Here is a 27,822-nt window from a genome sequence, read left to right as displayed (position 1 = left end):
GGTGACCTGAGGCATGTCCTTGGCCCTTTCTGGGCCTCAGTTGCCTCCCCTGGCTAATAGGGGCACCTACACTAGCTTAGGGGATAACAGCTGTGGTGGGAGCTGAGTATCAGTGAAGTTATGAGTCCTGAATTACTGGGTCCTGGGGTGGTCTGGGGGTCCTAGGCAGGGCTAGCCAGGGAGGAGGGCCATTTACAGCTGGGATGTTTGGAATCACGTTGATGCTTTTCCAAGCTGGCCAGTGGGATCTGGTCACCCTGCCGCTACTGGTATTATTATTAGCGTCCTGGCTGTCGCTACTCTTCTTATTCCTTGTCTGTGATTCCCCAAGGCTGTCACGAGGCACAGTTACTCGGGAGCCCAGCCTGGACCTTGGTTTCCCCTGCAGCACCCTCCTCCCCACCTGCCACCCTTCCCGCGCCACCCCTCACGAGCAAGCCAGACAGACAAAGGAAGAAGAGACCAACAGACAGGGTCACGGTACACCCCCGGATGGCACGGATCACAGAGGTGGAAGAAGGTAGGGGGTGGGTGGTGGGTAGGTAGGGGGTGGGGTGGGAGCCAGACAGACAGGGAGAGGCTGGTCTTACATCTGAGTGGCTTGGCACTTTCGCCCTGCCCTGTGGAGAGAATCAGGCGAAGGTCAGAGTTCGGGTGGCTGCTGAGAGGATACTCAGTGGGACTTCCCTGCCCCCTCAAAGCACAGCCCACGAGCTCCCTCCCAGGTTCTGGGGCTAATGCTGGAACCCCTCCCCAGCTAGGCACCTTCCCTTGTCCTCTGGTGGGGACCTGGGGCCAGACTCTGGACTGTCAGGAGGCTAGAATCAGCCCATCACCTGGGGACAGGTGTCCAATCCCACAGTCAGCCTGCCCCAAGATGGGGTGCCTTGGGGAGGGGAAAGAAGAGAAGGCTCAGAGTCTCTCCTCCCCCAACTCCCAAGACCTTACCCCAGCAGGCCTGACTCTAAAAGAAGCGTACTAACGGGTATCACCGGTTCACTCAACACACAGACACACACCCAGGCACATCCATGGGTGTGCAGAAAGTTTATGCAAACTTATGCATAAACTTTGCAAACAAACCCCCAGATCAACATACGAAGACACACACGTGCAGAATTCACAAGCTAAAGTACACACGTGTACTACTAAACACTTGCACGCATGTGCACAATTACACACATAAACCCATGCACTCTCCACCCCCCCAGGGATGTACATACATGTATATGGTGCCTGACATACTGCATGTGTTCCCCAAAGGGCTGGATGAATGAGTTGGGAAGCCCTACAACCCATGTCCATGAAGTGGAGACCCCACTTGTGCGCACACAGGCATGATAGCTCCTGTATGACTGCACAGCAAGGGCAACTGTTCACGTGTTGCCACAGCTCCTATCTCCTTATAACAAACACCCACTAGAATAAACAAAACAAAACAAAACATGTCTCAGTCCAGGGCAGTTGTCCAGTGTCTGGGCCCTTCTTGAAGCCACAGAATTTCAGCTGAGCCCAGGGCTGGGATAAGCCCTTTGGGTATTGTCGTGAGAGGGCAGGAGCTGTTTGCGCACAAACACGTGCACACACTCTAAGCCACGTCCCTGGGGAATCACTTTGTCTCTGACTTCTGGTTTTGTGGGACTTCGTGAGGACACCCTCCTCCTACCCATGACTCCCAGCTGGCCTTTCTGCCCATGCAAATGGACACACACATACACACACACACACCCAGACACCAGAGCTTGGGACCTCAGTGCAGACGAGGCCCTCATTACCTTTTCTAATCCCTTGCCATGTTTTCTCAAGAGGTTGCCCTGCAGAGACAATGTCACAAGGTGATCAACCTAGCAAGCTGTGTGGGATGGGAATCCAGAGTAACAACACATACTCATGGGGACAGGAAGTAAAGGGCATCTGCACGGCACAGAGGGCTGGTAAAAGGGTTGCCGGGGGGATTGTGTGTGTGCCTTAATGACTGACTCTTAAAAAGGGCAAGAGAGTCAGACAGGAAAGAGAAAGAGCCCGAGAGAGAGAGAGAGAAGTTGCTGCCAAAATATAATCCATTTACATTTACTGTATATTTGAGGCTCTTGGTTCTTGAGTCAACAGGAAAGCAAATAGTCTCCATATTCAGACAGACCTGAATTTGAATCCTGATTCTGGCATACATTTACTATGTGGCTTTGAGCAAGTGACTCTCTGAGCCTCAGCTTTCCTCATCTGTAAAATGGGAATAATAACATCCATCCTACTCAAAGGGTTGTCATGAAGGTGAGCTGAAACAACAGCTATGAGGTCTGGAATACAGGAAATCCTCAATAAATGTGAATTCCCTTAGCTCTTTACCCACAAATGCATCGTCTGTAGTTGGGTACGCTGCCACCATGTAGTTACAGCCAAAGAGCCACACTGCAGCCCCAAGAAGTGAGATGAGCACTAGCGAACTTTTGACAAGGTGAAATCTTGTAACAGCCTTGTCTTGCCTACAAAAGAGGACTCTAAAGTGGTTTTAACTGATCTCTGCCTTCCTGTGTGTCTACATACTACCACCACCACCAATAACATTAGCTCTAATGTAGTGAGCTCTGCCTCAGTCTGTCACTGAGTCGAGCACTTTAACGCATCATCCTATTTGGTTCTCACAACACTCAGAGAGCCGCTACAATTAACCTCTTTTTCCGGACAAGGAAATGGAGGTTGGGAGGTGAAGTGACTTCCCAAGGTCACAGAGAGAATGGCTGGGCTGAGATTTGATGCCAAGTCTGCCTGACGCCAAGGAGTCACAACATCGTCCCCCACCTGGGTGCCTGGGTGTGTGTCTGGGATTCTTGTGTGTCAGTATGTGTGGTGGAAGTGGGGTGAGCAGGGCTGGTGGTGGGGTCTGGACTGATCAGCTATACAGACCGGGGTGGTGAGGACCTGTATTTCGGGTGGCTACTAACAGTTCAGAGCTGAAAAGAGAGGTCAGAGGAGCTCCATTGACTTTGAACTTCCTTCTAGTTTCGGGGACCCGGATATCCCGGTGGTGTCTGAGCATGGGAGTAAGGGCGAATTCTAACTAAAAGATGTGGGCAGATGTGAAGGTGCTGGGCCGAGGTTTTGGGAGGAGGGAGGCCCCTCCTTCGTACTTATAATTGGGGGTGGGTGTGGCCTCCCTCCCTCCCGGCCCTGCCCCTCCCCATGCTCCACCCCAGACAGACACAGGCACATCTAGGCGGGAGGTGGGACAGTGGATGGGGGGCCAGTGGGTGAGGAGGGGGCGTTGGGTGGGGGGGTGCAGCCACGCGGTGGGCCGAGTCCAGACACAGAGCGGATGGACAGACAGACGGACAGAAGGGCCTCTACTTACGATCATCTGTCAGCCGTGATGGGGGTAGGGCGGTGGGGGAGGGGGGAATAAGTCACCATGAGTCTCCAGGGAGGCCAGGGAAGGGGCGGAGAAGGCACCGAGGGACGGACCCCGGACCCGGTGCCCCAGCCCAGCCCAGCAGCCCAAAGGAGACAGGCAGGCAGCGGGAGGTCCGGAGCCTCCCCCACCATCATTGCCTCTAGGCGGGCCCCCTCCGCCGCCCCTCCCCCAAGCCTCCCTCATCCACCCAGGAATGTCCTCCCATTATGTGCTGTGCCATCAACCGCATGCCATCACTGTCCTCAGGCCACTGACACCTCCCCGCTGGAACCCACGCCCAGCCACACCCCTCTGAAGATGTCGCCCTCCCCCACTCCCACCTCCCACCCCACCCCCCCCACCCCCACCTCCCACCCCACCCCCCCACCCCCACCTCCCACCCCACCCCCCCACCCCCACCCCCCACCCCCACCCCACCCCCATCCCCCACCCCACCCACCCCACCCCCGCCCACCCACCAACCCTGCAGATCACCATCTCTGGGCTGTTCCCAGAAGAGTCCCAGAGGCACGGTCCTGGTCTCTGGATGACCACCGACCTCTGCTTGACCTCTACGAACTAGGGTGCTCTCTATAACCTCTGGTTGACCTCCTGGAGCTCTCTGTTCTATTGGTCTCTGATCTTTGAAATCTGGGTATCTCCTCTCCTTGTCTCTTGATTGACCTCCAAAGCCCCCTGATGAACCCACTGGCCCCTATAACCTCTGTAACCCACGGATGGCCTTGATCCCCAAGCTGACCTCTCTGTTTTCTGGGTGATCTCTGACCTTTGAATAATCTCGTGACCCACATGTGACCCCTGTGTCCCCTAGACATCTCTTTACTTGACCTTTAAATGGCCTCTTTTATGACCTTTGACCCATGTGTGACCTCTCTGAATTTTGAATGGCCCCACTGACCTCCAGTGGCTTCTATACCCTCAGATGGCCCTTGTGCCTGGATGACCTCTAAGCCCCCAATGCCTTTGATACCAAGCTCTCCGGGCTCCCAAAGAGGAGGAAGCCCAGGTGTCCCCTCTGGCCCCCTGTGGGCCTCACCGTCTGGTCAGTGAGGGGTGGCAGGACGATGGTCTTCTCCATGGTGTTCATGACCAGCTTCCATAACTCCTTCAGCACCCGCTTCAGCACCGTCTTCTCACAGATTTTGGCAAAGAGAGTCAGGCTGGGGGCAAGGGACAGGCCTGAGAGAGCGCCCAGATGGACCTAACCTGAGAAGCCCCTTCCCCTCAATACATGGGCAAGGTGGGAAGGCATTCCATGGGCACGCAAGAGGGCGCACAGCCTGTACAGGGACCCCTGGGTGGTCTGATGGGGCTATGATGCATGACGCATGGGGAGAAGATTGAAAGGTGGTTGGACAGGTGAGCAGGGGCTAGACTTGGAAGGGGCCTCAAAGTCTAGGAAGGAGGCCTGGGCCTTAGCATGAGGGCAGTGGGGAGAGTGTTTAAGAGAGAAGAGACACAGCCAGACTCTCCTGTTTGAAAGAACATAGTGGGAGATGATCTGAAATAGGAAGCTTGGAGACCAGGGACTATGGGGGGGCTGAGGCCACGCTCAGAAGGGAGAGGAAGGGCATGAGAGGGAAAGCAACAAAGAGTTCATGATTGACTGTATGGGATTGAGAGAGGGCAATCCACCATGATCCTTCCGACAACTGACCCACCCATCCACCAAACCATCCTTCCGGAAACCTTCTTTAATTCATCCTCCATCACTTTTCCCTACCTTCCTTCTTTCCTTTCTTCCATCCTCACACCCAGACATCCATCCACCCATCCTCCAAATAATTATTCATCCAACCAAATATTTACCCAACTCTCCATCCATCCATTCATCTATCCAACCATCCTTTTACCCATATACCCTCCATCTAGGTTTCTAAGCATTTATCTTTTAATCTACACATCCATCTGCCCACCCATTCCTCATGTCATTTACCATTCATTCACCCATACAAATACTTACCCACCAATCCTTCCAATCATTAACCCACCCATTTTTCCATCCCTTCATGCCTCCACTCACCCACCCGTCCAAACCATTCAACCACCACCCAGCAAACATGCCCTGAGTGTCCTTTCCATGCCAGCCCCCGTTTCTGAGGCCCGACCCCGGAGCCCTCCCTGGTGGACTCAGTCCACCTAGCCTGGCTCACTTGCTGTCCAGCAGGTCCATGATGGGTTGCAGTACATTGTCGGCATCCTGGGCCACACTGCTGCAGGCACTGGCTGGCACATTGCCTGTGCCTTTCACCTGGCTAAGGATGTCACCCATTTGCTTGACACAATCTTCAATGTGTGGCTGGAAGCTGGGAACACAGAGAGGAGGAGCTCAGATCAGACTCTCCTGGCCTCTGGAAGAAAGGCAGGATGAGGCTGATCTGTGGACCTTTTATCACCAGCGTCAGGGAGCCACGGCATATAACAGCCAGGGCGGGATTTAATAGTAGAAATGGACATCAGACTAAGATATTTACCTGTGTTGTTTATTTCATCACACGGTCCTACTCAGGCACTATTGTTATCATCATCTCCACTTTACAGATGGGTAAACTAAGATTCAGAGAGGTTAAGCAACTCACCCAAGGCCACACAGCTAGTAAGCAGTGAAGCCCGCATTGAATTCAACTTCATCTAACTCCTAGCCTGAGATCTTCGCCACTACATCTGCTGAGTCTCCAGATGCCGCAGGCTCAGAGGTCTGAGAGCTGTCCCCTCCCTTCTGCTCCCAGCCCTGGAGATGCCCCCACCTGGTAGCAAACACCCGGCTGAGCTCATCTAAGACGTTGTTGAGTTTCACCTGTAGCTCCTTCAAGATGTCACTGGCCTCAGCATCCAGCTGAGGAGGGAGAAGGGACATCAGGTCAGGTTTATAGCGCATCCACACGGATGGGGCATTTTCCCATCCAACCCAGGGAAAGGGATCCAATCCAGGGAAAGGGATCCCAAGGGGCTGGAGAGGAAACTGAGGCCCAGACAGTTAAGCCGCTTGTTTGGGTTTGATGGAGTAGCTGAAGTGGAATTCACCAGGTACAAGCTCTGGGGCCTGCAGGGCCACGGGGATGATGATGACCCCACGGGGGCCCTGCCTCACCTCCTTTCCTCCCATGGCTTCGAACATCTTCTCTAGCTGAACTCGCAGCTGCTGAGTGTTGTTCATGAGGATGCAGGGCTAGGGGTGGGGACAGAACAGGGAGTCAGTGCTCAGGACCTCTCCCCAGAGCCTCCCCTCCCCCACGTGGCCAGGGACCTCAGACGGTTACAGGGTCTGGGTCTGGAGGAAGCTGGGGTCCCATAGGGTCATCTGAGAATGGAAGACAGCATTTGGGATCAGATTTCTGGGAGTGTTGGGTGGGGGTGTCTCTGGGGACCAACAGGGGGAAGGAGGACTCCCCCTGGGTGGGCTGAACCTGGTGGGTCCAGGAGAGGGGCTGGACCTCTGGGAGTAGCAGGAAGGGGAGTTCTTGTCACATACCAGTATTCTTCTACATGGGCTCAAAACTTTGTAAGCTCGAAGTTTTGAGCTTACACCCCGAAGCATACACCCTGAAGGCTTCATTCACAACAACCAGACAATGACATGAAGGCACATCCCCTCGCCTCCAGATACCCCCAGACTCACATAGTCTGACACAAAGACACACACAGTTGGACACACATGCAGACACAGGTATCAGAGCCCAGGGAAGGATGGACCTCTGGGGGTATGGAATGGGGTTAGGAGGAAACAGGACAGGGATCCCCGCAGGTCACCACTTTCTCCTTCTCCTTGGAGCAGTAGGAGGCGAAGTCCTTGGAGATGATGTCCGCATACTGGAGGAGCACATTACTGATGGTCTGGGGGGGACAGAGAGGGTGGGTGAGACAAGGGGCTGGGCTTGGATGGGCCCATCAAGAGCCACTAGTGAGATCAGGGATGAACCCAAACTCCTACTAGCACCTAAGATGGACCACTGGGGCTGGGTGAATTCTCCACTCAGGATGACCATCATGGCCAACGGGAGACACCACCAGATGAAGATGATTATTTTACATAGACCCAGCTCTTTTTTAAGCTGGGTTCAAGAGCAACCAACAATCACATTAACCCAGCCCCAAACACAAGCATAACTCAGTCCCAAATGGAATCCCAATTCCTATCTGCAATCCTCAACTTCACCCCAGGTTAAAGTCAACCCATCTGAACCTCAATCCCAGGCCAATGGTCCCAACCTTCAAACTCGCCCCAACACCCACCCACATTCTCCATAAATCCTAACATTCACTCCAACCTCAATGCCCAATTGAATCTCAGTCCTAATAGTAACCCTAAAACTAACCCCAACCTCAACCCCATCTCTAAGCCTGACCCCAGCTCCAAATTCAACTCCAGCTTTAAACACAACCCTGACCTCAATCCCAACCTCAAACTCAACCTCAGCCCAAACCCTGATCCCAACTTCAACTCCAATCCCAATGATATCACCAGCCCTATCCTCAACCCAAACCTCAACCTCAAATCCCAACCTCAAACTTCAACCACAATTCCAATCACTATGGCATGACCAACTCCAACACTGACCTCAACCCCTACCTTAATACCAGTGATAGCACCAACCCCAACCTTGACCTCAGTCCCAACCTCAGTATCAACCCTGACTCTGACCTCAATCCTAACCTCAACTCCAACCCCAACTTTGACCCTATTCCATCCCCCACCTGGACCCCATCCACAATCCCGAACCTTGGCAAAGCGCCTCATGTAGTGACCCACGATCTGGGGGTCAGGACACTCAAGTTTCTTGATGATCTCAAAGCTCTGATTGAGCTGGGAGAAGACATCCACCACGGAGCAAGAGAACAGGGCATGCTCTGAAGTCTGTTGGAACTGCATTGGGAGGGAGGACAGGAGGGAGGAGAGAGGTCAGAGCCAGACAGTTCCCAGAGCCCAACCCTCTTGCCCTCCACAGAGAGATCCAGAATGCCCTGGGATGATAATGGGATGGACAGTGTGCAAGGTGACCTTAGAGCCATGACTTAGAGGTGTACACAGCGGGCAGGGGTCGGGCTTGATAAACCATCATTCGTTTGTTGGATGAACAAAAGACCGTCAACACTGTGAACAAGACAAACATGGCTGGCACCTTTCAGAGACTGGCCTCATCCCAAGGGCATTTTTTGCCCCCAGATTGGATCCCAATGGACCCCAGAAGTAGTGAGGCCGCTGTGAGCAGACTGGGACCTTGGTGGTGGATCAGTTTTCTTACCCCGTCCTTCTTGTCTCGCTCCAGGGCTCCGTGCAAGAAATCCCGGGACACTTCCTCATTCTCGTCCAGCCACTGGATGACGAAGGGCTCAAACCACCTGGAATGGAGAGAAGGGATGTGGCCCTGCCGTCTCCTGTCCCCCAAACCCTCTGCTCAAAATCACGCTATGGCCTGGGTGGCCGCTCCCCAGCTCCCCTCCTGCACGAGGCCTTGGCTGTTTCATCCTTGAAATGAAGGATGTGACTATTGTCAGAGCAAGGTCCAGACATGTGGAAATCCTGGTTGATAAACTGCCCCTGGGCAAGTGGGTTTATTCTCTGAGGTCCTGATACAGCACACAGTAGGTCCTTGGTCAATGGTGATCGTCATCCCACTCTCCAACAAAGCCCGAGAGTCAGACATCCCGAGTTCGAAGCCCAGCTCCATCACTAATTAGACATCACCTTGGGCAAATCCTTCAGCATTTTATCCTCTGTTTCCTGATCCACAAAGTGGGAAGGACAACACTCCCATCTCGTAGAATTGGTGAAAGGATTAAATGAGAAAAGACAAGTGGGACTGCTCAGCACGGTTCCCGATACATGTGATCATTAACTGCCCATAGTCCAATGGCTGAGAATGGAGAACACTGGGTTTGTACCCCACCTGTGCCCCTGATGCCCAGGGAACTCTGAGGAGGTCAACCCTCCCACCCTGGACCTCAGTCTAGCTGTCAGCGCTACAGTGCTGGCTTGGGTTCAGGGCACAGGACTTACGCAGGATACTCAGGCACTCGGTCCTTAAAGGCAGGAAGCTCGGTCACATACTCGTTGTAGAGCCATTTGACCTTGAAGTGGAGGTTCATGTAATCAGCACTCTTGCATAGGCGATGCTTATCGTGCTCTGGTGGGGGAAGCAAGGGGGCAGCTTAGCCGGGAGGGTCTGCTACTCTCTGTCTTGGTAGTGCCCACTCTGGCCATCACTGATGTCTGACCTCAGGTATGAGGGTCCAGGGCACTCACAGCCTTAGAGGGGACACTGAGGCAGAGCTACCTGCTGTAGCCAGGCTGGGAGATACAGGGGTGGGAGGACTCACCCTCCATTGCGTACTTCATATCCTGGGCAAACAGATTCCACATCACTTCAGCGCTGATTTTACCCACGTTCAATTCCTGGGGAAACCTGGTGAAGGTCATGAAAGTATGAAACCTTGGCAGACAGAAGCCAGATGGTACAGGATGCTTTGGCCTTCCCAGCCCCAGAGGGTAGTGCGGGACAGACAAGGGATCTGGATTCAAGTTCATTCATAGCTACTGACTTGCTGAGTGACTCTGCACTGGGGCCCTGCTTCTCTCTGAGCCTCCACCTACCCATCCCTCCATTCACTCATTAACCCATTCATCCATCCATCTACCTATCCATTCATCCACCCATCTGTCTATTCACCCATCTTTCCATCTCTCCATCCATCCCTGCATTCATTCCTTTATCCACCCACCCATCCTTCCACCGATCTATCCATCCATCCATCCACTTATTCATCCATCCATCCATTCATCCACCTGTCTATCCATCCATCCATCTATTCATCCATCCATCTCCATTCATCCATCCATCATTTGGTCCATCCATCCAAAATCCCTCATCTTAACTCGATATCTAAGTAACCAAGAGATGCTGGCACCCCAGAGACAGGAGCCTTTCTAGCGCTCACCTCAGGGAGCAGTAAAACACAATAGCTCATTCGGCTAACACAGGCGAAAATTCTACAGACATGTAAAGCCACAAACCAAAACTGTGCACACATTCGCACAATACACACATTGCACATTAAAGTACATTCCACAATTGTACACACATAACGATTAAATCCATAAACCACAACTATACACAAAATTATATGCACACATGTAAGAGATAGCGTGATGTACATGCAAAACATTTAGTAGAGTATCTAACACAGTAAATACTTGAACAACACGATCTATTGTTATTTCCGAACCTACAGACACATATAAAATTACATACATATGTGCACAGTTACACAAATCAACACATACAGAATACCTGTCTGATTAGACCAGTGGCTGTGTGCGTGCACACAGTTTTGTTTGTTTGCCAATTATGCCATATTTCATCCATGCACAACCACACCCACAACTGCCCCCACATACACAACGTTTCATATGTAATTAGATACGATTGCCTTTACACACAGAACTGTGACACATTCACGACGACCTCCAGATAATTGACCGCACAGACACAGAACTCACTGGTTGAGGCAGGGAGTGTAGGAATTCTTGTCTTCCTCAATGATGGACACTATGAGAGTGATCAACTTGGACCAGAAGTCGAGGTTCTTGATGCTGGGGCCCTGCTCCTCTGGGGGAACTTCCCCCTTCTTGGCCTGGAAAGAACAGTGGGGATGTTGGCCACAAAGGATCCAGGGGTGGGGAGCTCAGACATTTCATTACCGAGGGCCAGGAGGTTAGTGAGGAAGGGCCCCATTGACATATGTAAGTTTCAGGTGTGAGGTCTGCGTGAAAAGGAACTAAACTCACATAAACTGGCCCCAACAGAGCTCATGTCCACACAGCTCAACGAAGCTTAATTAGGCTCAACTCATAAAACTGAATGGAACTGAATTTAGTTGAACAAACTCAAGCCCGCTAAACCAAACAGAACTGAAATGAATGCAAATCAGGACCACTTAGCTTAACAGATGGCAGTTTTCAGGGTTAATTCAGTGGAACTGGGCCAATTACACTGAATTAGTGGAATTAAACGTAACTGGATTGAATTAAACTCAAATGAGCCCAATTGGATTGAACCTAATCAACTTGTTCAAGATCAAGATCAATCTAAATCAAAATAACGGAAATAAATCACCTTGAACTCAACCCAACCCAACGTAATCTAATTCAACTCAACCCAAGTCAACCCAATCCAACTCCACCTACTTATCTCAACCTAACATACTCAGGCCACCTCAATCCAGCTTTAGTTAATCAATGGAAATGAAAATAGTTAAACTCAACTGAAATAAGTCCAACTCAACCAAGCTCAGTTGAACTCAACGGTATCTAATCCAACAACCTAGCTCATCCTAACTCAAGCCAACTAAACCCAGTCAAGAACAATTTCAATTCAAGTAAACTGAATGGAGATGAATACATTTTTACTCAGTTAAAGTCAACTCAGTCCAACTCAGTGATGCTCACTAATTAGCCTAGAGCAATTTTAACTTAAGTCAAGCAAACAGAAATAAATAGATCTAAACTGATCATAGTTGAACTAAACCCAGCCCAATTTAATCTACTTCATCTCAACCCAGTTCAGTTAAGAGCGATTTGATTTCAACTCAACTGAATGTAACTGAACAGAATGAAATAAAATTGAACTGAGTTCAGCTTATGTGTTATCTCCTATCTGAAGCCCAAGCTGAGGAAGGGGCTCAGCTCCTACAGCCTCTTGCAATTCCTCCATCCCAGTGCTAATCACCCCAGGTTGTAAATTCCCAATTTATACATTTTTCCCGCCTAATAGAGTATAAGGTCCTGGAAACCTTACTGACAATCCTGGGACATTATACGTGTAAACAACGTGTTGAAAGATCTCAAATAAATTGAGTTCAAGACTGAACTGAAGAAATTCAATTCAACTCAATATTTATTGAACTGGGACTCTATTCTAGGCACATTGTATGATGCCAGACTCAACTAAGTTTAAGTAAAACCAAATTTATTGAGCTCCTACTGTGTACCAGGTGCTAAGCACTTAACTGAAGCTTGTATCTCATTGAATCTCCTCCTTAATCCTGAGATGTGGGTTTATGACCCCGTTTTACAGGGGGAGATACTGAGGCCCAGAATGGTTAAATCACTTGGGAAGGGGCAGATCTGGGACTTGGACCAGGGTCTGGTTGGAGTCCCCTAGTCCCTTCTGCCTCATCTGGGGTCCTCACCGGGTCAGTCTGGTACTCTCGACTGTAGAGTTCATGACAATTGTTGAAGATGTATTCGTAAGTGGAGTTGAGGCAGGCTTTCACACAGTCCTTCACCACCTGGCTGGCTCGGGGTGGGCTCTGCAGTTCTTGCACCTGGCAAGAGGAAGAGAGATGGACATGGGTGTACACAGTTGGGACAGGAGGTACCCAGGAAGTGACTACAAGTGGAGCTGATTTTAAGGAAATGTTGTAGCAATGAGAAAGCAGAGGGTCACTGAGAAAGGGCACTGCTTTCCAGGAGAAATGTTCCTCATTTAGGAGCTAACAGTCCTGGAGTATACTCCTTGGAGAGCTAATGGAACTGGGTCCCCTTTCCAACCTTCATCCGAAAGAAGGTGATGCTGGTGAGAAGATCCACCGTGGATTTGAGGTCCTGGAGTCTCTCCGGGCTGCTGGCTGGGAAGTTATTCTATGGAAGGGAGAAGAGAGGTGGGGTTATGGAAGAAGGTCAGGGGATGATGGGAGACAGTGTTTTAGGGGAGACACAAGAGCCTCCAAGTTTCAGGAGGTGTGTTAGGGGTCCTGAGAACACCTTGAAGTAACTTGGGGTATCTGCTTGGATGCACCAATCTTTTTGGGCAGGTGCTGCCCACATATGTGTACATGTGTCAGAGGAACACATTCTACATGTTAAGATGGGTCCTCCCATGTGCATGCCTGCTGGCAGCTGTCCCCTCCAGGCACACACATGCATGGGGTGAGCAAATCATCACGCGTGCTCTTCTCACCCGATACATGGAGAGGTCAATCCGCAAGGAGTTATGCAGCTGGTCCAGGAGCTTCACAAAGCGTTCTTTCTGAGGAGGCAGAGGAGGAGGAGAAGGTTGGATGAAAGCAGGGACTTGGGGATCAAGTGCAGCAGCTAAAGGTGGCCGCCACATTGGCTAAGTGGTTGCTATACGTTAAGTGTACCCCATCCGTTGTTGAACTGACCCCTCATAACATCCATTCAACAGAGGGGTAAAATGAGGCTCAGAGAGGGGAAGTGACTGGTGCAGTGTCACACAGCAAGTCAGGTCCAGATTGGGGATCTGGAAATCACACGAGGTGTGACCAGCACAGGGTCAAGCTCTCCCTCATCTCCAGGCCCCCGCCCCTGGGACTGACCCCAAAATTGGAGGCTGCGAAGCGGTCAGAGGCAGACACGTTGGTGGAGGCGGTGGTGTGCGCGTAATAGGCGTTGATGTTGGCAAGCAGGGTGCTCATGACGGCAGGCACCCCAGGACACATGTACTTGGAGGAGAGGCAGGCAAAGTGGCTGGTAGGAGGGAATGGGAAGCACTGGGTCTGGTGTCCAGACCCCAGAATGCCTCTAAGACAGCCCTCACAACCCCCCAAACTGTCCCCTTTTCCTCTTCTTGATTCTGTCCTCTGAGTTTGTCTCCTCTCTGAATTGCCCTGTCTCTGCCTCTTATCTCCAGCTCTCATCCTTGTCACTCTGGCCCCCAGCAATGGCACTCGTCTAACCTCCAGGGAAATTACATAAGCCCCACCACACTCACTTCCTCCCTGGCTCCTCCTCCCAAGAATCCCTTCCACCCCAGATCTGCCAGTGTCCACTTGGTAACCACCCCTCCCCCCAGTTTCCTGCACCTCATCCTCATGTCCACCACAGCCTGCAGCCTTACGTCATGGCTTGGTAGATGGACTCGACGCCATAGCGCATGGCAAACTCGTCCACAATCTCCTGGGCTGTCTCATCGTAGTAAACCTTCCAGGCATCGTCACCCTTGGCATCTGGGATCTTCACAACCCCGTTGTTCTGTACGTCTGTCACGAAGTGGAACAGGTTCTGCCACCACAAGGGAGAAGGTGTCATAGAGAGTGCAAAGGGACACCGGGGGTCAGAGATCCCAAGTATAGGGCTTACATCATCCACCTATCCGTTTATTCATTAATTCATTCATCTACCCTTTCAGCCGTCCACCACCCATCCATCCATCCAAGTACCCCAAATTTCAGCTATCCCTCATCCATCCTCCCAATAGTTCAACTACACACCCATCCATCCGTCCGTCCATCCACCCATCTACCCACCCATCCCTCTAACCATCTACTCCCTTACCCATCAATCCAACTACCCAAAAATCCACCTGTTCACTTTATCCATTCTTTCAGTAATTCAACCACACATCCATCCATCCCATACATTTACCCGCAACTTCACCTGTCCATCCAATAATTCATCCTTCTACCCAATGAACCATCAATCCACCCATCCATCATCCATCTGTCCATGCATCTACTCATCCATCCACCTATCCAACTACTTCAAAATTCTCCCATCCATACATCTGTGGATGGTTCAACCATACATCCATCCACCCACCCTTTCTTCCATCCATCCATCTATCCACCAACCTACCTACCCACCATACCAACTACCCCCAAATTCACCTATCCACTCATCCTTCTGTCTAGTCATTCAACCACATGCCCATCTGTCCCATCTACTACCCGAAGCTTAATCTGTCCATCTAACTTATCAACCCATTCAACCATCCATCCATCACCTATCTATCCACCCATCAATTTATCCATCCATCCATCCTTCCATCCTTCATCTATCTGTCCATCCATCTATTCACCCATCCATCTACCCAACGACCCCCAATTCACGCATCCAACTCATCTATACTTCCAATAGATCAAGCACACATCCATCCACCCATCCTTTCATCTTTCCACCCATTCTTTTATTCATTCAATACTCATTCATCCAATCATTTATTCATTCAACATACTGAGTTCTCTCCAGGAACCCCTAGGCAGCTGAAAGAGACAAACCCAGGCACACAAAAACCTAACCCTGAGTGTTCAGGGCTGGGACAGTTGGAAGACCTGGATCTCTGTAGTGAGAGTCTGCCTGGAGGTCACGGAGGGCTTCTAGAGGAGGGGGCCCTGAAGCTGGACCCTGATTGAAGGGGAAGAGTTTTCTGAGCACAGAGAAATGGCATAGGGGACAGTCTCAGAGGCCCAGGGGAATGTGAATGGTGTGGTCAGAAAGAGGAAGGAGGAGGTAGGGCAGGCAGGAAAGGTGAGTGGAGGTAACGTGGGAGACGAAGGTGAACTTCAAATGCAGGGTGGAGCCGTGGGCCTCACCTCGTGCAAACAGGTATACTGGACGTGGTAGGGGGCCACCTTCTCCTCGCCTTTGATCTCCACACTGATGTGTAGCCGGATGGCACCCGACACAGCAGACTTGTCAGTCCGCTTGTCTGCAGGGCGGAAAGGGATGGCAGTGTCAGAAGTTCCCAATATAGCCCTGGACTATTTTAACATACGCGTAACTGCAGCCCGGTCAGACTCCCTGAATTAAGGCCTAGGTGTTCCTCCTCAGATTGGCTTCCTAGACTTGTGTCTCCCCCATTCGGCTAGAATTCTTAGGCCCTGTCTCTCCCACCTCACTAGGATCCCAGATCTTCCTTCCTCACTCAGATTAATTTCCTTGGTCTGCATCTCCCTCTTTAGACTAGGAGCCTTGCTTCTTCCCCAGGCTGTGCTCCCAGACTCTGCCTCCCCCATCAGATCAAGGTCCCCGGAGTCTACCCATCTTCTTAGACAGGATTCCTGGGTCTGTGCCTCTTTCCTCAGACTAGGATCCCCAGGTCTTGCTTCCTGCTTTCCCCATCAGAATGGGATATCTAGATGTCCTCTAACCAAACTAAGAAGTTCCTAGACTCTGCTCACCCCTCTCAGACTGGGTTCTTCCTCTGCCCTCAGACTGGGCTCACAGATTCTACTCGTCATTCTTAGACAGGGCTCTTGAGTCTGTAGGTCCCCCTCTCAGATTAGGAATCCCAAACTCTACCTCTTCCCTTAGACTGGATTCTCAAAGTTCAATCTCCTTTCTTAGGTTAAATTCCTGGGTCTGTGCCTCTCTCCTTACACTAGGATCCTCAGGCCTTGCTTCCTGCCTTCCCCGTCAGAATGAGATATGGAGTCTGTCCCTCCCTCACTCTCCCACACCAAAATAAGAGAGTCCTGGGTTCTGCTCGCCGTCTCAGCCTGCTGCTTCCTGTCCCCATCAGACTGGGCTCAAGACTCTGCCTCCTCTATAAGACTGGGCTCCTAGATTAACTCCTGCTGACACTGTCTCTCCCCTCCAGCTGGGTTCCCCACTTTGGTTGGCTCCCCAGGACCCCCTCCCCTCTCCCCTGCAGAACCCCACCCTTGCTCACCCAGGTTGTACCACACGTCCATCTCGCCACTGAGTGTCCGCACCTCGATGATCGTCTGCCCCAGGAAGTCATCGGATTCCCTCTTGAACCGCTGCTTCACACGAGATTTGATGTCATCGTCCTCATCCCAGACACGCACCTTGATTCGGTCCGAGGAGTTGTGACATTCACTGCAGGGGGGAAGAGGAGGTTGGGGCGGGGGGCTTTTTTTTTTTTTCGTCTGTGCCGGGTTGCGGCACGCAGGATCTTCTTTGCTGCGTGCGGGATCTTTAGTGTCACATGCGGGATCTAGTTCCCTGACCAGGGATGGAACCCGGGCCCCCTGCATTGGGAGCACGGAGTCTTAACCACTGGACCACCAGGGAAGTCCCAGGGCAGGTGTCTTGAAGCTCACCCTTCAGCTGCTCCAACAGGGAGCTCCATATAGGGGGCTGGGGGCCCAGCCAGACACTTACAAGTGGAAGTTCTCCTCCCACACGGGGTTCAGGTTTCCATAGATGGTTTTTGTCCGTTTCTTGGTCTTCCCGACCTGGACGGTGACGTAGGGGTCACTGGATCCTGTCTTGTCCTTTGCCTGCAAGCCCTGGGCACAGACCACTGGAAGACACACAAGACACACAGAACAAATATAAATGTGGGCTCAAGGAGCAAAGGCATGCCAAGGACAGACACTGTCACAGGCTCCACAGGGAACGCCTGTGACAAGGACTGAGGGCTTTGTTCTGGCCACAGGAGCCCACAGACACACCCACTGGGCATGCTCGGCTTGCTAGAGTTAACATCCAGGGAACCCTCACCCAATGAAGAATATGAAGGTGCCCCAGGGTCACCCCTGGGGTGGGACACTCGGGTGTGTGCTCTACAATGTCCCCCTAAGGTCCCCAGCAGGATTGAGCCCCCAGTTGCCCACAGTATGACCTAGTCATTGGCATCCTCCGCAGGGCTCTTTACGTCCCGGCTCTCAAACTCATGTCTCCACCTCCCACTGGCACTCCCTGGGACCACCTCCTGGATACCCATCTGCCCTGAAATCCTCATCTTGGAGTCTGTTTTCAGGGAAATCCCAATGACGATGAGGAATGGATAAACACCACAAGGCCCCCACCCCTGGGAAGGACCTCTCAGCCCTGGGAGGTCAATAATGTCCCCCAGTGGTCCTAGGTGTCCACTGCTTCGCCTGCTCGGTGGCTTATTCCCTCCTGGTCTTACTTCCCAATACCCCTGGGGGCTTCCTGGGTTCACTTCCCAGATAAACTGTGTGTCCTTAACTCCTGTTCTTGAAGTCTGGCTCTGGGGGCTACCAAGCGAGATGCACCCAGATAGTTTCATGCAACACGTTTGGAGGCATATATGCCCAGGCTGTGGGCACAAACGTATATACACCGACATGAGAAAGTCAGGGGGACGCTCAAATACGTGCAGCAAAGGGAAGGAAGGGGCGTGGGAGGGAGCACAGGGGGCCGAGAAGAAGGGACCCCCGTGGCCGTCCCTCCCCCTCCCCCCCGCGGCCTCACCGGTGATGCTGATCTTGGCCGACCACTTGGACGTTCCATCCAGCACGCTCTGCTTGACGGCTTTCATCTGCTGCGTGTGCGCGGTCTTGGTCACCGCGAAGATCTCCTGGATGAGCTCGAAGATCTCGGGCTTGTTGCGCTCCCGGATCTTCATGCGGTCCTTGAGCACCATGATGATGTTCTGCGTCCGGTCCTCCGCCCCGTGCTTGGAGCTCTTCTCCGCCGCCCCTGCGCACAGAGACAGCCGTCACTGTACACAGAGCACTCCCTGCCAGGAGCGAGAACCCCGATTCCCACTCCAGGGCTTCCTCATCTGCTGTCACGGACACGGGGTTCAGGTGAATCATCGCCCCCAAAGCTAGAGCTGCCAGAGCTCCTACCTGCTCTCTGAATCCTCCCCCAACCAGGCCTTTCCCCCTAAAGTTCCCACCCCCGTCTTAGCCCCTCCAGTCCGCGTGAGTCCCCTTCCCCTCCGACACCCTCCCCTCTCCAAGCTCCTCCCCTCCTCGGACTCCTCTCCCCAACTTGAGCCCCCTCCCACCTCTGAACTAACCCTAACCCTAACCCTATTTTTCTCCGTGGAAACCGCTGCCTCCCATTAAGCCCGCCCCTTGAACAGTTTAGCTCCTCCCTGAGTCCCGCCCCACCCCTCTAGGACCACTCTCACTTCTCCTTTCCCCTCCTGTCGCTCCCATCCCGTCCCACGGCCCCGCCCCCTGTCCCGCCCCCTCCTCTTCGTCAGAGCCCCTCCCCCTAACCAGTAACAGTCCTGCCCCTCCGTCTCCGCTCCAGCGGGAGCACGGCACTCACGCTGCAGACAGTCTGCGTTGAGCAGGTCCTGGCACTTCTCGTGGCACTTGACACCGCACTCGGTACAGCGCATACCCTGACGCGCGATGCCCCACAATAGCCCCTCACACTCGTAGCAATAGGTGGGTGTGGTGGCCGTCCACACCTCGAAGTTGTGCGGCGTCGTGCACGAGATGGGGTAGATTAAGGCTTGCAAGGTCTTCTTGTAAACGTGGTTTTTCTGCGGGGAGGGAGGGCATGCGACATGGGCGTTGAGCCTTAACCTGGGGGCACTGGCTTGCCCCGCCCTCATCCCACCCCCCCGCCCCGTCCTCCGCCCCACACTGTCGGAATCCACGGGTTCCTGTGCACAGACTGTGCTCGCTGGCGGCTGCGTTGTCGGAATTCTGGAAAGCGAGGAGTGCCTGTCTCTGCCCCACCCGCTTCCTTTCCTCCAGGAGCCCCCCAGCCCCGCCCACCCTCCAAGATGGGGAGGGGGAGGTGCCCCACGCACCAGCTCTTCGTTGTTCAAAGTGCTGGATGCCAAGGCCGAGGTGATGCCTGCTTTTCTGGACTGCACCAGAGACTGGAATAGGGAAGTCACCAAGGGAGTCAGAGGGGTCGATTGGCACCCGGGGGGTTGTCACCGCGAACAGAATCCCCAGCCATGGTTTGGGGCCGCCAGCCGCGGATTCAAGCCACAGCCACAAATAGGAAACGGGTCACAGCAGCGGGAGCAGAACCAGAAGAGAATTGGGAGATGACAGAGGCTCCAGGTTAGAAGAGACCCTGGAAAGGGAGCAGCCCCACACCTCTGACTCACCCATTCCCCACCACCATGGACCAGACTGGGGAACTGCACTTGGCCATGGTCAACAGCCACAGAGCAAAACCACCAGCCAGGCCATGAACCAAGGTGGGGAGTCACCTGCTCTCTTCCCAACCCATGAACTGTTGGACATGGCAAGGTCCCCTCCCCAGAACCCATGGGATGGGGACCACTTGGAAGATCCCAGTCGGGGTCAGGGGTCTTGGGAGGAGATTCAAGGGCCTGGGTTGCCATCACTCACCATGGCCTGAAGTGTCCGCGCAGCACGCAGGGTAGAAGTTAGATCACATTAGTCCCAGAGAATGCCTTGCCAGTCCCCAGCCCCAGTCCTGCCATGGGCAGTTTGTACAGGTTGAGCACTGCTTGTGGCAGGGCTGCTCTGCCTGGGCAGGGGAGGGCACAGGCGCTCACCAGGTCGCTCACGAGTGGGATAGGCTTCCTCTTGCGGATGTCTGGCATGCTGTCGATGATGATGAGACCACCGCCAGGGCTGCAAGACACACCCAGGGACGTCAAGGGCCCAGGGAAGTTCCCCTTCCTCCAGCAGACATCTCCTGAGGCCTGGGCAGGACCCCTGATCTCCCCAGGTATTAAGAGTTGACTTGTGTCCCCCGAAAAGATACATGGAGGTCCTAACCCCTAGTACCTCAGAATGTGGCCTTATTTGGAAATAGAGTCATTGCAGATGTGATTAGTTAAGACAGGCTCATACTAGAGTAGGATGGGCTCCTAATCCAATATGAGTGGTGTCTTTATAAGAAGAGAGACACACAGGGAGAAGACAGTGGTATGATAGTAGAGGCAGAGATTGGAATGACTCGTTTACAATCCAAGGAATACCAAGGGTTGCCAGCAACTACCAGACGCTAGAAAGGCAAGGAAGGATTCTCTCCTACAGAAGTCAGAGGGAGTGTGGCCCTGCCAACACTTGGTTTTGGAATTCTGGCCTCCAAGAACTGAGAGAAGATACATTTTTGTTGTTTTAAGCCCTCCGTTTGTGATAGTTTGTTATGGCAGCCCTAAGAAATGAAGACACTGGGCCTCAACTTCCTCATCTGAGAAATGGGGAGATGATACAGTTGCCCACATTTAGTGAAAATTTGAATGAAGGCAAATCTAAATAATATGATAAAATATCAACGAAATCTTTCTTTATGCTCAAAATTGGAAATATTTGCGTATATTTAAAGTCTACCCTGGAAGAAGTGATTTCAAAGCCCATGAGAAAGAGGGAACTGGAAGTTGTATGTGTGCTGTTGCCTCTTGGCAGCTCTGCCAGAGCGGGCTAATCAGAAGGAGGGCTGTGGCAGATGCTGCGGTGGTCTGTCCAAATCTACTTTACTGAGAGGTGCAGGTGTTCCCAGAGAGGGTTCAGGTGTGGCTCCTCTCCAGAAAGTTCTCATTGGCCAATGAGAGTGATGCCTGGCAGCCAGTGACTCTGGATAAGCCCTGGGGTGTTATTCATGCTCCAGCGCTCCCTGCGAGATCAGGCAGAGGCTTGGTGACTCCTGAACTACAGGCTTGGTGACTCCTGAACTACGTCTCTGCTTGGCTGTTTCTCCTACCTGGTCCCGCCTGCCTCACAGGCTTTTCTTTTCTTTTTTATACGTTTATTTATTTATTTATGATGTTGGGGGTAGGAGTTTATTAACTAATTTATTTATTTTTGTGTTGGGTCTTCGTTTCTGTGCGAGGGCTTTCTCTAGTTGTGGCAAGCGGGGGCCACACTTCATTGCGGTGCGCGGGCCTCTCACTATCGCGGCCTCTCTTGTTGCGGAGCACAGGCTCCAGACGCGCAGGCTCAGTAGTTGTGGCTCATGGGCCAAGTTGCTCTGAGGCATGTGGGGTCCTCCCAGACCAGGGCTCAAACCTGTGTCCCCTGCATTAGCAGGCAGGTTCTCAACCACTGCGCCACCAGGGAAGCCCTATAAGTTTATTTATTTATTTTTGGCTGCATTGGGTCTTCGTTGCTGTGCGTGGGCTTTCTCTAGTTGCGGCGAACGGGGGCTACTCTTTGTGGTCCGCGGGCTTCTCATTGTGGTGGCTTCTCTTGTTGTGGAGCATGGGCTCTAGGCACGTGGGTTTCAGTAGTTGTGGCGCATGGGCTTAGTTGCTCCGTGGCCTGTGGGATCTTCCTGGATCAGGGCTTGAACCCGTGTCCCCTGCATTGGCAGGCGGATTCTTAACCACTGCACCACCAGGGAAGCCCTCACAGGCTTCCTGTATAAATCATGCACACAGGAGCCCCCATCTCAGACCCCACTTCCAGGGCTCCCCACACGGGACACTTGCCCGTCTGGGAGTCACAGCTCCCGTGTCCCTGCCTCTGTTTGAAAAGGACGTACAAGGGAAGGCAGTCACTCTCCAGCTGTTATTTAAAACCTTAGTGTAATTTACAAATATCTTTTGCATCCTCTCACCTCACTACACAAGTGCTGAAAAAACACCCTGGAAAAGCAGTAACTTAAGAAATTAGATATGACAAATGCTCCATGTAAGACCAACAACTATCGTTATGAAACAGCCAGCAACTGTAGCAATAATCTGAGAAATGTAAAAGCAGAATCAAAGCAAAAAATTCACTCCAGGGTTGCAGATGTATCGTGCAGGAAATGGGTTTCTTCTTTACCTTACATTTATCTCTAGGGGGAAATGTTCTTGAATTTTATGATTGGCTTGAGCAAGGCCTCTCTGGACTGTTTCTCCATCTGGAAAATAGGGGTAGTGGGCCCCCCATGGGTTTGTGGTGAGGATTCAATGTGTTACTGTCTTTGGCTCCTTCTGGTCATGAGTGCCTTATTACAGTGGCTACATTATTTCACTCACGTGCAATCTGTTCCCTGTCTAAATGGAACCTCTCCCTGCCCTGGCTGGGCTGAGGTTATGGTGCAAACCAGCCTCAGGCTCTGGGTTCAAAACTTCCTCTCCCTCACCCCCAAGATCTGATACTCACCCGCCTTTGAACCACAGGGATTTGGACATCTCTCCTTCTCCCCGGGCCTGCAGGACAGAAGATGGATAAGGTCAGTGTGGCTGCCCCTTCCCAGGGCAGCACATGTACCACACCCACAACTGTCTCCCCTTTGGGTTGGGAGACAGGAGGCCTGGGTCCTAGTCCTCACTGTGTGTCCTTAGGGAGCCCACTGGCTTTTTCTGGGCCTCAGTTTGTCCATCTGTAAAATGAGAAGAAAGGAGATACTCTCTGACACCAACCTCAGTGAACTTTAGTCTCCTTGTCTGTCAAAATTGGGGATGTGTTAGCATCATCTCGAACAAGAGCTCGTGCTCTATAGTCCTGCGATTCTAAGGGGCTGGCTCAATACTCATGAGATCCTATCACTCACTAAACTCCCCCTGCCTCACCTGATTATCTGATCTCATGCCCCAGGACCTTTGCCCGAGCGGTGCCACCTGTATATATGCTCTCCCACCTTCTGCACCCGACCAGCCTCCATCTATCATTCAGGTCTCAGTGTGGACCCAGAGTCAACACCCCCTACCATGCAACTAAAGGGTGGCATGGTGGTGGTGGGGACAGGGAGAAGGGTTTGACACCTTCTTCTGAAATATTGTTTAAGTATTATGGATATCACTTCACTTTCAGTGTCACCTCCTCCAGTGAGTCTTCCTGATTGCCTTGGATTAGTTTTATGCCCCCTCTATGAAACCCAGAGATCCTACTCATGTTTATTTTTCTTGTCATATCGCTAGTTCCATTACAAGGGTAGTTGCTGTCTTTTTCATTTAATTTGTTGACTTAGTGAAAGTTATTCAATAGATTTTTCACGGTATATTTTCTTCTACTGTTTGAATCCAGAACCATGAGACTGTATAGTAAAAGAAAATTCTACAGTACAGCTGATAAGAAATTTGATTTGAAACTTTTGTGGCTCTGGTAATTGATGGTCTAAGACTTTGGAAGTCTGTTTAGGATCTCCTCCTGCCAGCCTCACCCCAGTTTGGAAGGTCACCCCAGATAATAACACTGCTTGGTGTCCAGCCCAGAGCAGGTTGAGTGAATGAAGGAATGAATGAACGGCCTCATTCCTGCTGCCCATCTGAACAGTCATCCTGACTCTGACATTAATTCTATTTTTCACCGAATTTCTTCTGCAATACTGACCAGATCTCAGACCTTTCCCAAACCCCAACTCTGACACCCATTGTGAGCACAAGCACTGACTTCTTCCTCTATCACCAAGTCTAACCCTGAACTCTGATCTTTGACTGCTGCCCTAACCCTGACCTATAACCCTATCACTAACCTCTATCCCTATCCATGAACCTGGCCACTGAACTTGGCCATAGCCAAGACCTCAGCTTAATTTCAGCTCTAGGTTCCAGTTTGCCTCTCCTTCTTCCCCACTTAGAAATCCCAGGCTATCCTGGGGGAGGCTGGACTAGACCTTGGTGGGGCCAGCTGGTTGCAGGGGAAAGTAGGCAAGCATGGGTAGGGCCAGGGAGGAGTCAGATTGGGCAGGGGTTGGGCCAGGAATGGTGGGGCTGGGGCCAGGGCAAGAGTGGGTGGGGCTAAGGAAGGGCCAGGCTGGGCACGGATGGGAACAGGTTGGAGTGGGCGGAGCCATAGAAGAGCCAGGATGTATGGAGGCATGGTGGTGGGTGGGGTGGCAAAGTGGGCGTGGCCAGGTGGCTCATGAGTGGCATGGGCTAGTGTGGGCAGGGCCAGGGAAAGGACCAGAGTGGGTTGGGCCATGGAAGGAGTGGGGAAATGAGGGTGGGTGGGGCACTGGGCGCGGCCAGGCTGGGGGTGAGCCCACTGCTGCTTTCACTCACCTCCTGCAGCTGCAGCCGCACTTTGTTGAAGGCTCGCAGCCAGTTGGCCTTGGCCCTAGACATGGAGTCCTGACCCTGTTGGCCTTCCTCATCTTCTCGTGGCCTGAAAGTGAGGCAACGGGTTTTATGAGGCTCCGGGGCCAGCACTCCCTCCACCCTCCACCCTCCGAGCGATTCTGGGCCCTCCATGGCCTCCCTGGCACTTCGAAGACACAATGACCCACCTGTGACCCCTCTGACCAGCCTCAGTGATCCTCTCCCCCCTTCCCACATGCCCATCATGTCTCTGACACCTCAGGTCTCCTGGGTCTCTTTGCCACCTTCCTGGCCCCTCTGCAACTTTGTAACCCTATCCGAGGACTCTTCTGATACTTTTATGACCTCTCCAACCCTGGCAAACCCTCCAGCCCCTCACAACCTCTAAGACTCCTTCATGACCCTGCTTGACCCCCTCTGACCCCACTGAGCCACTTCTGACCTCCTAGACGCATCCCGATCCCTTCAATAAACCCAGGACCCTGTGACAACCTCTCCCCCCATTCCCCAGGTCTACACTGACCCCATCATGGCACCACTGACCCTGTGACCTTGTGACAGGCCCTCAACACCTTCCCGTTACCTCTCCTCAGCCCTGGGGGGCTCAGGCTGAGGCTCCTGCTCAGCTGCAGGTGCCTCCTCAGGGGCGGCTGGCTCAGGGGCCACCTTGGCTATGTCGGGGACCTCGGTGGGCACGGCTGGGGCCTTGTCCTCCTTCTTGGGGGTGGCGGGTGGAAGGCTGACACGCTTGAAGTCCTTGGGCTCGGCCACGGCCACCTCCTCGCGCTCAGTGTAGCCTTGGATGTCATCCGGCACCTCCTCCTCGTCCTCTAGCTCTTCCTCGTCCTCAGGCAGCTCCTCCTCCTCCAAGAAGTCCTCCAGGTCTTCATCCAGCTCTTCGTCCAGCTCCTCATCCAGCTCATCTTCATCCTGGTCCCAGCGTGGCGAATCCTTATGGTAGCTGACCGAGCTGTGGCAGGAGTGGTAGGAGTCCCGGTCCCGCTCGTCTTCCAGCTCAGAGCCCCGTAGGCTCTGTTCATCCGGGTCAAAGTCCTCGCTCAGCTGCGAACTGCCCTGACTCAGCTCCCCTGAGGAGGCGTAACGGCTGCTGCCTGTGGGGCTACAGGAACGGGCCAAGGGCTCAGGGGCTGGGGCACAGACCCACTGCCCATCCCAGCCCCGGTCATACAGGTTCCATCACCCAGTCATTCCCTGGATTGGTCATTCCCTGGATTCCCAGCATTGGTGGAGCTCCTCTGGTTGCCAGGGAAACACAGCCGTGAACAAAAGACAAAAACACCTGTTCTTGGGGCATTTACCATCTTGGGGGGCAGGCAATAAAACCAGATCAGTGACATTAGTGATCATCCGTGACCTACCGGGCACCACTCCTATCCATGCACTGTGGAGGCTGCAAAACCTTCACCCACATGTTTGGGACCCCGAGTCAGTGTCCCTGCCACAGCCCCCTTGGAGACCTAGCGCTTCTGAAACAAACATAGTAGCCCCTGTCTCTTGATGTACCCCCTACCCTCGGCCTCAACCTGGTCCTCCCACTGCCAAGCCCCCTCCGTTCATCAGGGACCTGGGCCTCCCTGCCTCCACTCACAGGTGATCCTGCGGCGGGTCCCTTCAGCTCCACCTTCTAAACATACGTGCAGTGCATCCACTTCCTTGCACCCTGGGCCCCACCCTAGTCCAGGCTCCGCCATCTCCACTAGATGCTGCCCTACCCAACACCCACTTCTCTCCTGGACAGTACCTTTTTCCACAGAAGCCACAAAGGGGCTTATTGGAATCATAAACCCAAACACGGACCTCCCCTGTTCCAAACCCTACCACGCCTCCCTTGAAATAAAATTCTGTGCCGTGCTCTGCACCCCTGTGTGGCCCAAATCCTCCGTCTCCATCCCCATCTCCTTCCACCCTCCCTTCTCTCCCCCTGCTCCAACTACATTAGCATCCATCCTCGCTGTCCCTCCAACACCCTAAATTGTGCCCACCTCTGGACCTTTGCACTTGCTGTGCTCTCTGCCAGGAATATCCTTTCTTGCCTGCTTTATCTGGAAAAATCCTTTGGTGCCCACTGAAATAGCACTTCTTTGAGTGAGTCTCCCCCACCCTCCAGCCAGGTCAAGTCCACGCCCACCCACATTATATGCTCCTTATATGCGCCCTGGTTCACACTCGACATGACCAGGAAGAAATATCTGTCTCTGCGTGAGGGCAGACAGCATGACACATGGGCCACCTCTCATCCCCCTTCTAACCACTCATTCAGTCATTCAATAAACAGCGTTCCTTGTCTTACTTCCTCCACTCTCAGTGACTGGGACCCTCTTCCCTGGCCAGGCCCTGGGATGCTGTAGGAATCAAACAGGGGTTTGATTCCTACAGTCCTTTAGTCTTTGTTTGCTAAGTTATGTATACGGTTGATTGCTTTTTAGTGCCTGTCCTTGTAGACAGCTGGAATGGGGTATTATTTGCCAGGTATTATTTGCCTGGAAAGGACTCCAAACTCCCTCTGCTGGTGAATACCCCAGAAGTCCACCCCAGCACATTCTGGGGTCCCAAGTGAGGGGGGCAGCCTAGGACTGGGATCTCCACACAAGCCTGATTGTGTCCATCTGTGACCCTGGGCGCCACGTAAACTGCCCCAGTGGTCAGGCATGGGACCCAGTGGACCCCAAGACTCCTCCCACCACAGCTCTGACATTGGGGTCCAACACAGCTCTGACCCCAGATGCCTCCCCTGGATGCCATGTCCTCGAGTTAGCCACCAAGGGCCTCCCTGCATGATCTGGCCCCGTTCACCTCTCCAGCCTTTAGCTGAGCTGTCTTCTCTGCCTGGAATTCCTCTCCTAAGACTCTTCATTTATCCTTCAAGCGTTGGCTCCCAGGCACATTTCTCCAGGAAACCCTCCCTGCCCTTCCCCTCTGCCAGTGTGTCCAGCTGTGTCCCTCCCCCAGTCAAATCCTGACCTGTGGGATGGAATGCCTGTCCCTCTGGGGGCCCAGCATCATCCAGCGCTCGGCAGC

The 27,822-nt window shown here is 52.9% G+C and overlaps 1 protein-coding gene across 1 annotated transcript in view; it reads right to left on the bottom strand.

The window, feature by feature from the left end:
- UNC13A (unc-13 homolog A) overlaps nucleotides 1-27,822 on the bottom strand; it is a 64,343-nt gene that overhangs the window by 10,737 nt on the left and 25,784 nt on the right. The window contains exons 10-38 of the mRNA XM_060006684.1: nucleotides 25,367-25,903; nucleotides 24,748-24,850; nucleotides 22,907-22,953; nucleotides 20,365-20,443; nucleotides 20,195-20,200; nucleotides 19,639-19,710; nucleotides 19,146-19,365; nucleotides 18,336-18,563; nucleotides 17,277-17,418; nucleotides 16,822-16,991; nucleotides 15,743-15,858; nucleotides 14,269-14,432; nucleotides 13,748-13,898; nucleotides 13,369-13,437; nucleotides 12,960-13,049; nucleotides 12,599-12,733; nucleotides 10,908-11,041; nucleotides 9,728-9,813; nucleotides 9,408-9,534; nucleotides 8,653-8,749; nucleotides 8,130-8,273; nucleotides 7,160-7,243; nucleotides 6,501-6,578; nucleotides 6,157-6,245; nucleotides 5,563-5,715; nucleotides 4,446-4,569; nucleotides 3,350-3,355; nucleotides 1,776-1,814; nucleotides 591-620 (exon numbers count right to left, since the gene is read on the bottom strand). Of these exons, the coding sequence (XP_059862667.1) occupies nucleotides 591-620; nucleotides 1,776-1,814; nucleotides 3,350-3,355; nucleotides 4,446-4,569; nucleotides 5,563-5,715; nucleotides 6,157-6,245; nucleotides 6,501-6,578; nucleotides 7,160-7,243; nucleotides 8,130-8,273; nucleotides 8,653-8,749; nucleotides 9,408-9,534; nucleotides 9,728-9,813; nucleotides 10,908-11,041; nucleotides 12,599-12,733; nucleotides 12,960-13,049; nucleotides 13,369-13,437; nucleotides 13,748-13,898; nucleotides 14,269-14,432; nucleotides 15,743-15,858; nucleotides 16,822-16,991; nucleotides 17,277-17,418; nucleotides 18,336-18,563; nucleotides 19,146-19,365; nucleotides 19,639-19,710; nucleotides 20,195-20,200; nucleotides 20,365-20,443; nucleotides 22,907-22,953; nucleotides 24,748-24,850; nucleotides 25,367-25,903 (3,520 nt within the window). The remainder of the gene's footprint in view (nucleotides 1-590; nucleotides 621-1,775; nucleotides 1,815-3,349; nucleotides 3,356-4,445; nucleotides 4,570-5,562; nucleotides 5,716-6,156; nucleotides 6,246-6,500; nucleotides 6,579-7,159; nucleotides 7,244-8,129; nucleotides 8,274-8,652; nucleotides 8,750-9,407; nucleotides 9,535-9,727; nucleotides 9,814-10,907; nucleotides 11,042-12,598; nucleotides 12,734-12,959; nucleotides 13,050-13,368; nucleotides 13,438-13,747; nucleotides 13,899-14,268; nucleotides 14,433-15,742; nucleotides 15,859-16,821; nucleotides 16,992-17,276; nucleotides 17,419-18,335; nucleotides 18,564-19,145; nucleotides 19,366-19,638; nucleotides 19,711-20,194; nucleotides 20,201-20,364; nucleotides 20,444-22,906; nucleotides 22,954-24,747; nucleotides 24,851-25,366; nucleotides 25,904-27,822) is intronic.

This window comes from Delphinus delphis, chromosome 3 (assembly GCF_949987515.2).
Source record: "Delphinus delphis chromosome 3, mDelDel1.2, whole genome shotgun sequence".
In the NCBI taxonomy this organism is placed as follows: Eukaryota; Metazoa; Chordata; class Mammalia; order Artiodactyla; family Delphinidae; genus Delphinus; species Delphinus delphis.
This window is presented reverse-complemented; position numbering and strand designations above follow the sequence as displayed.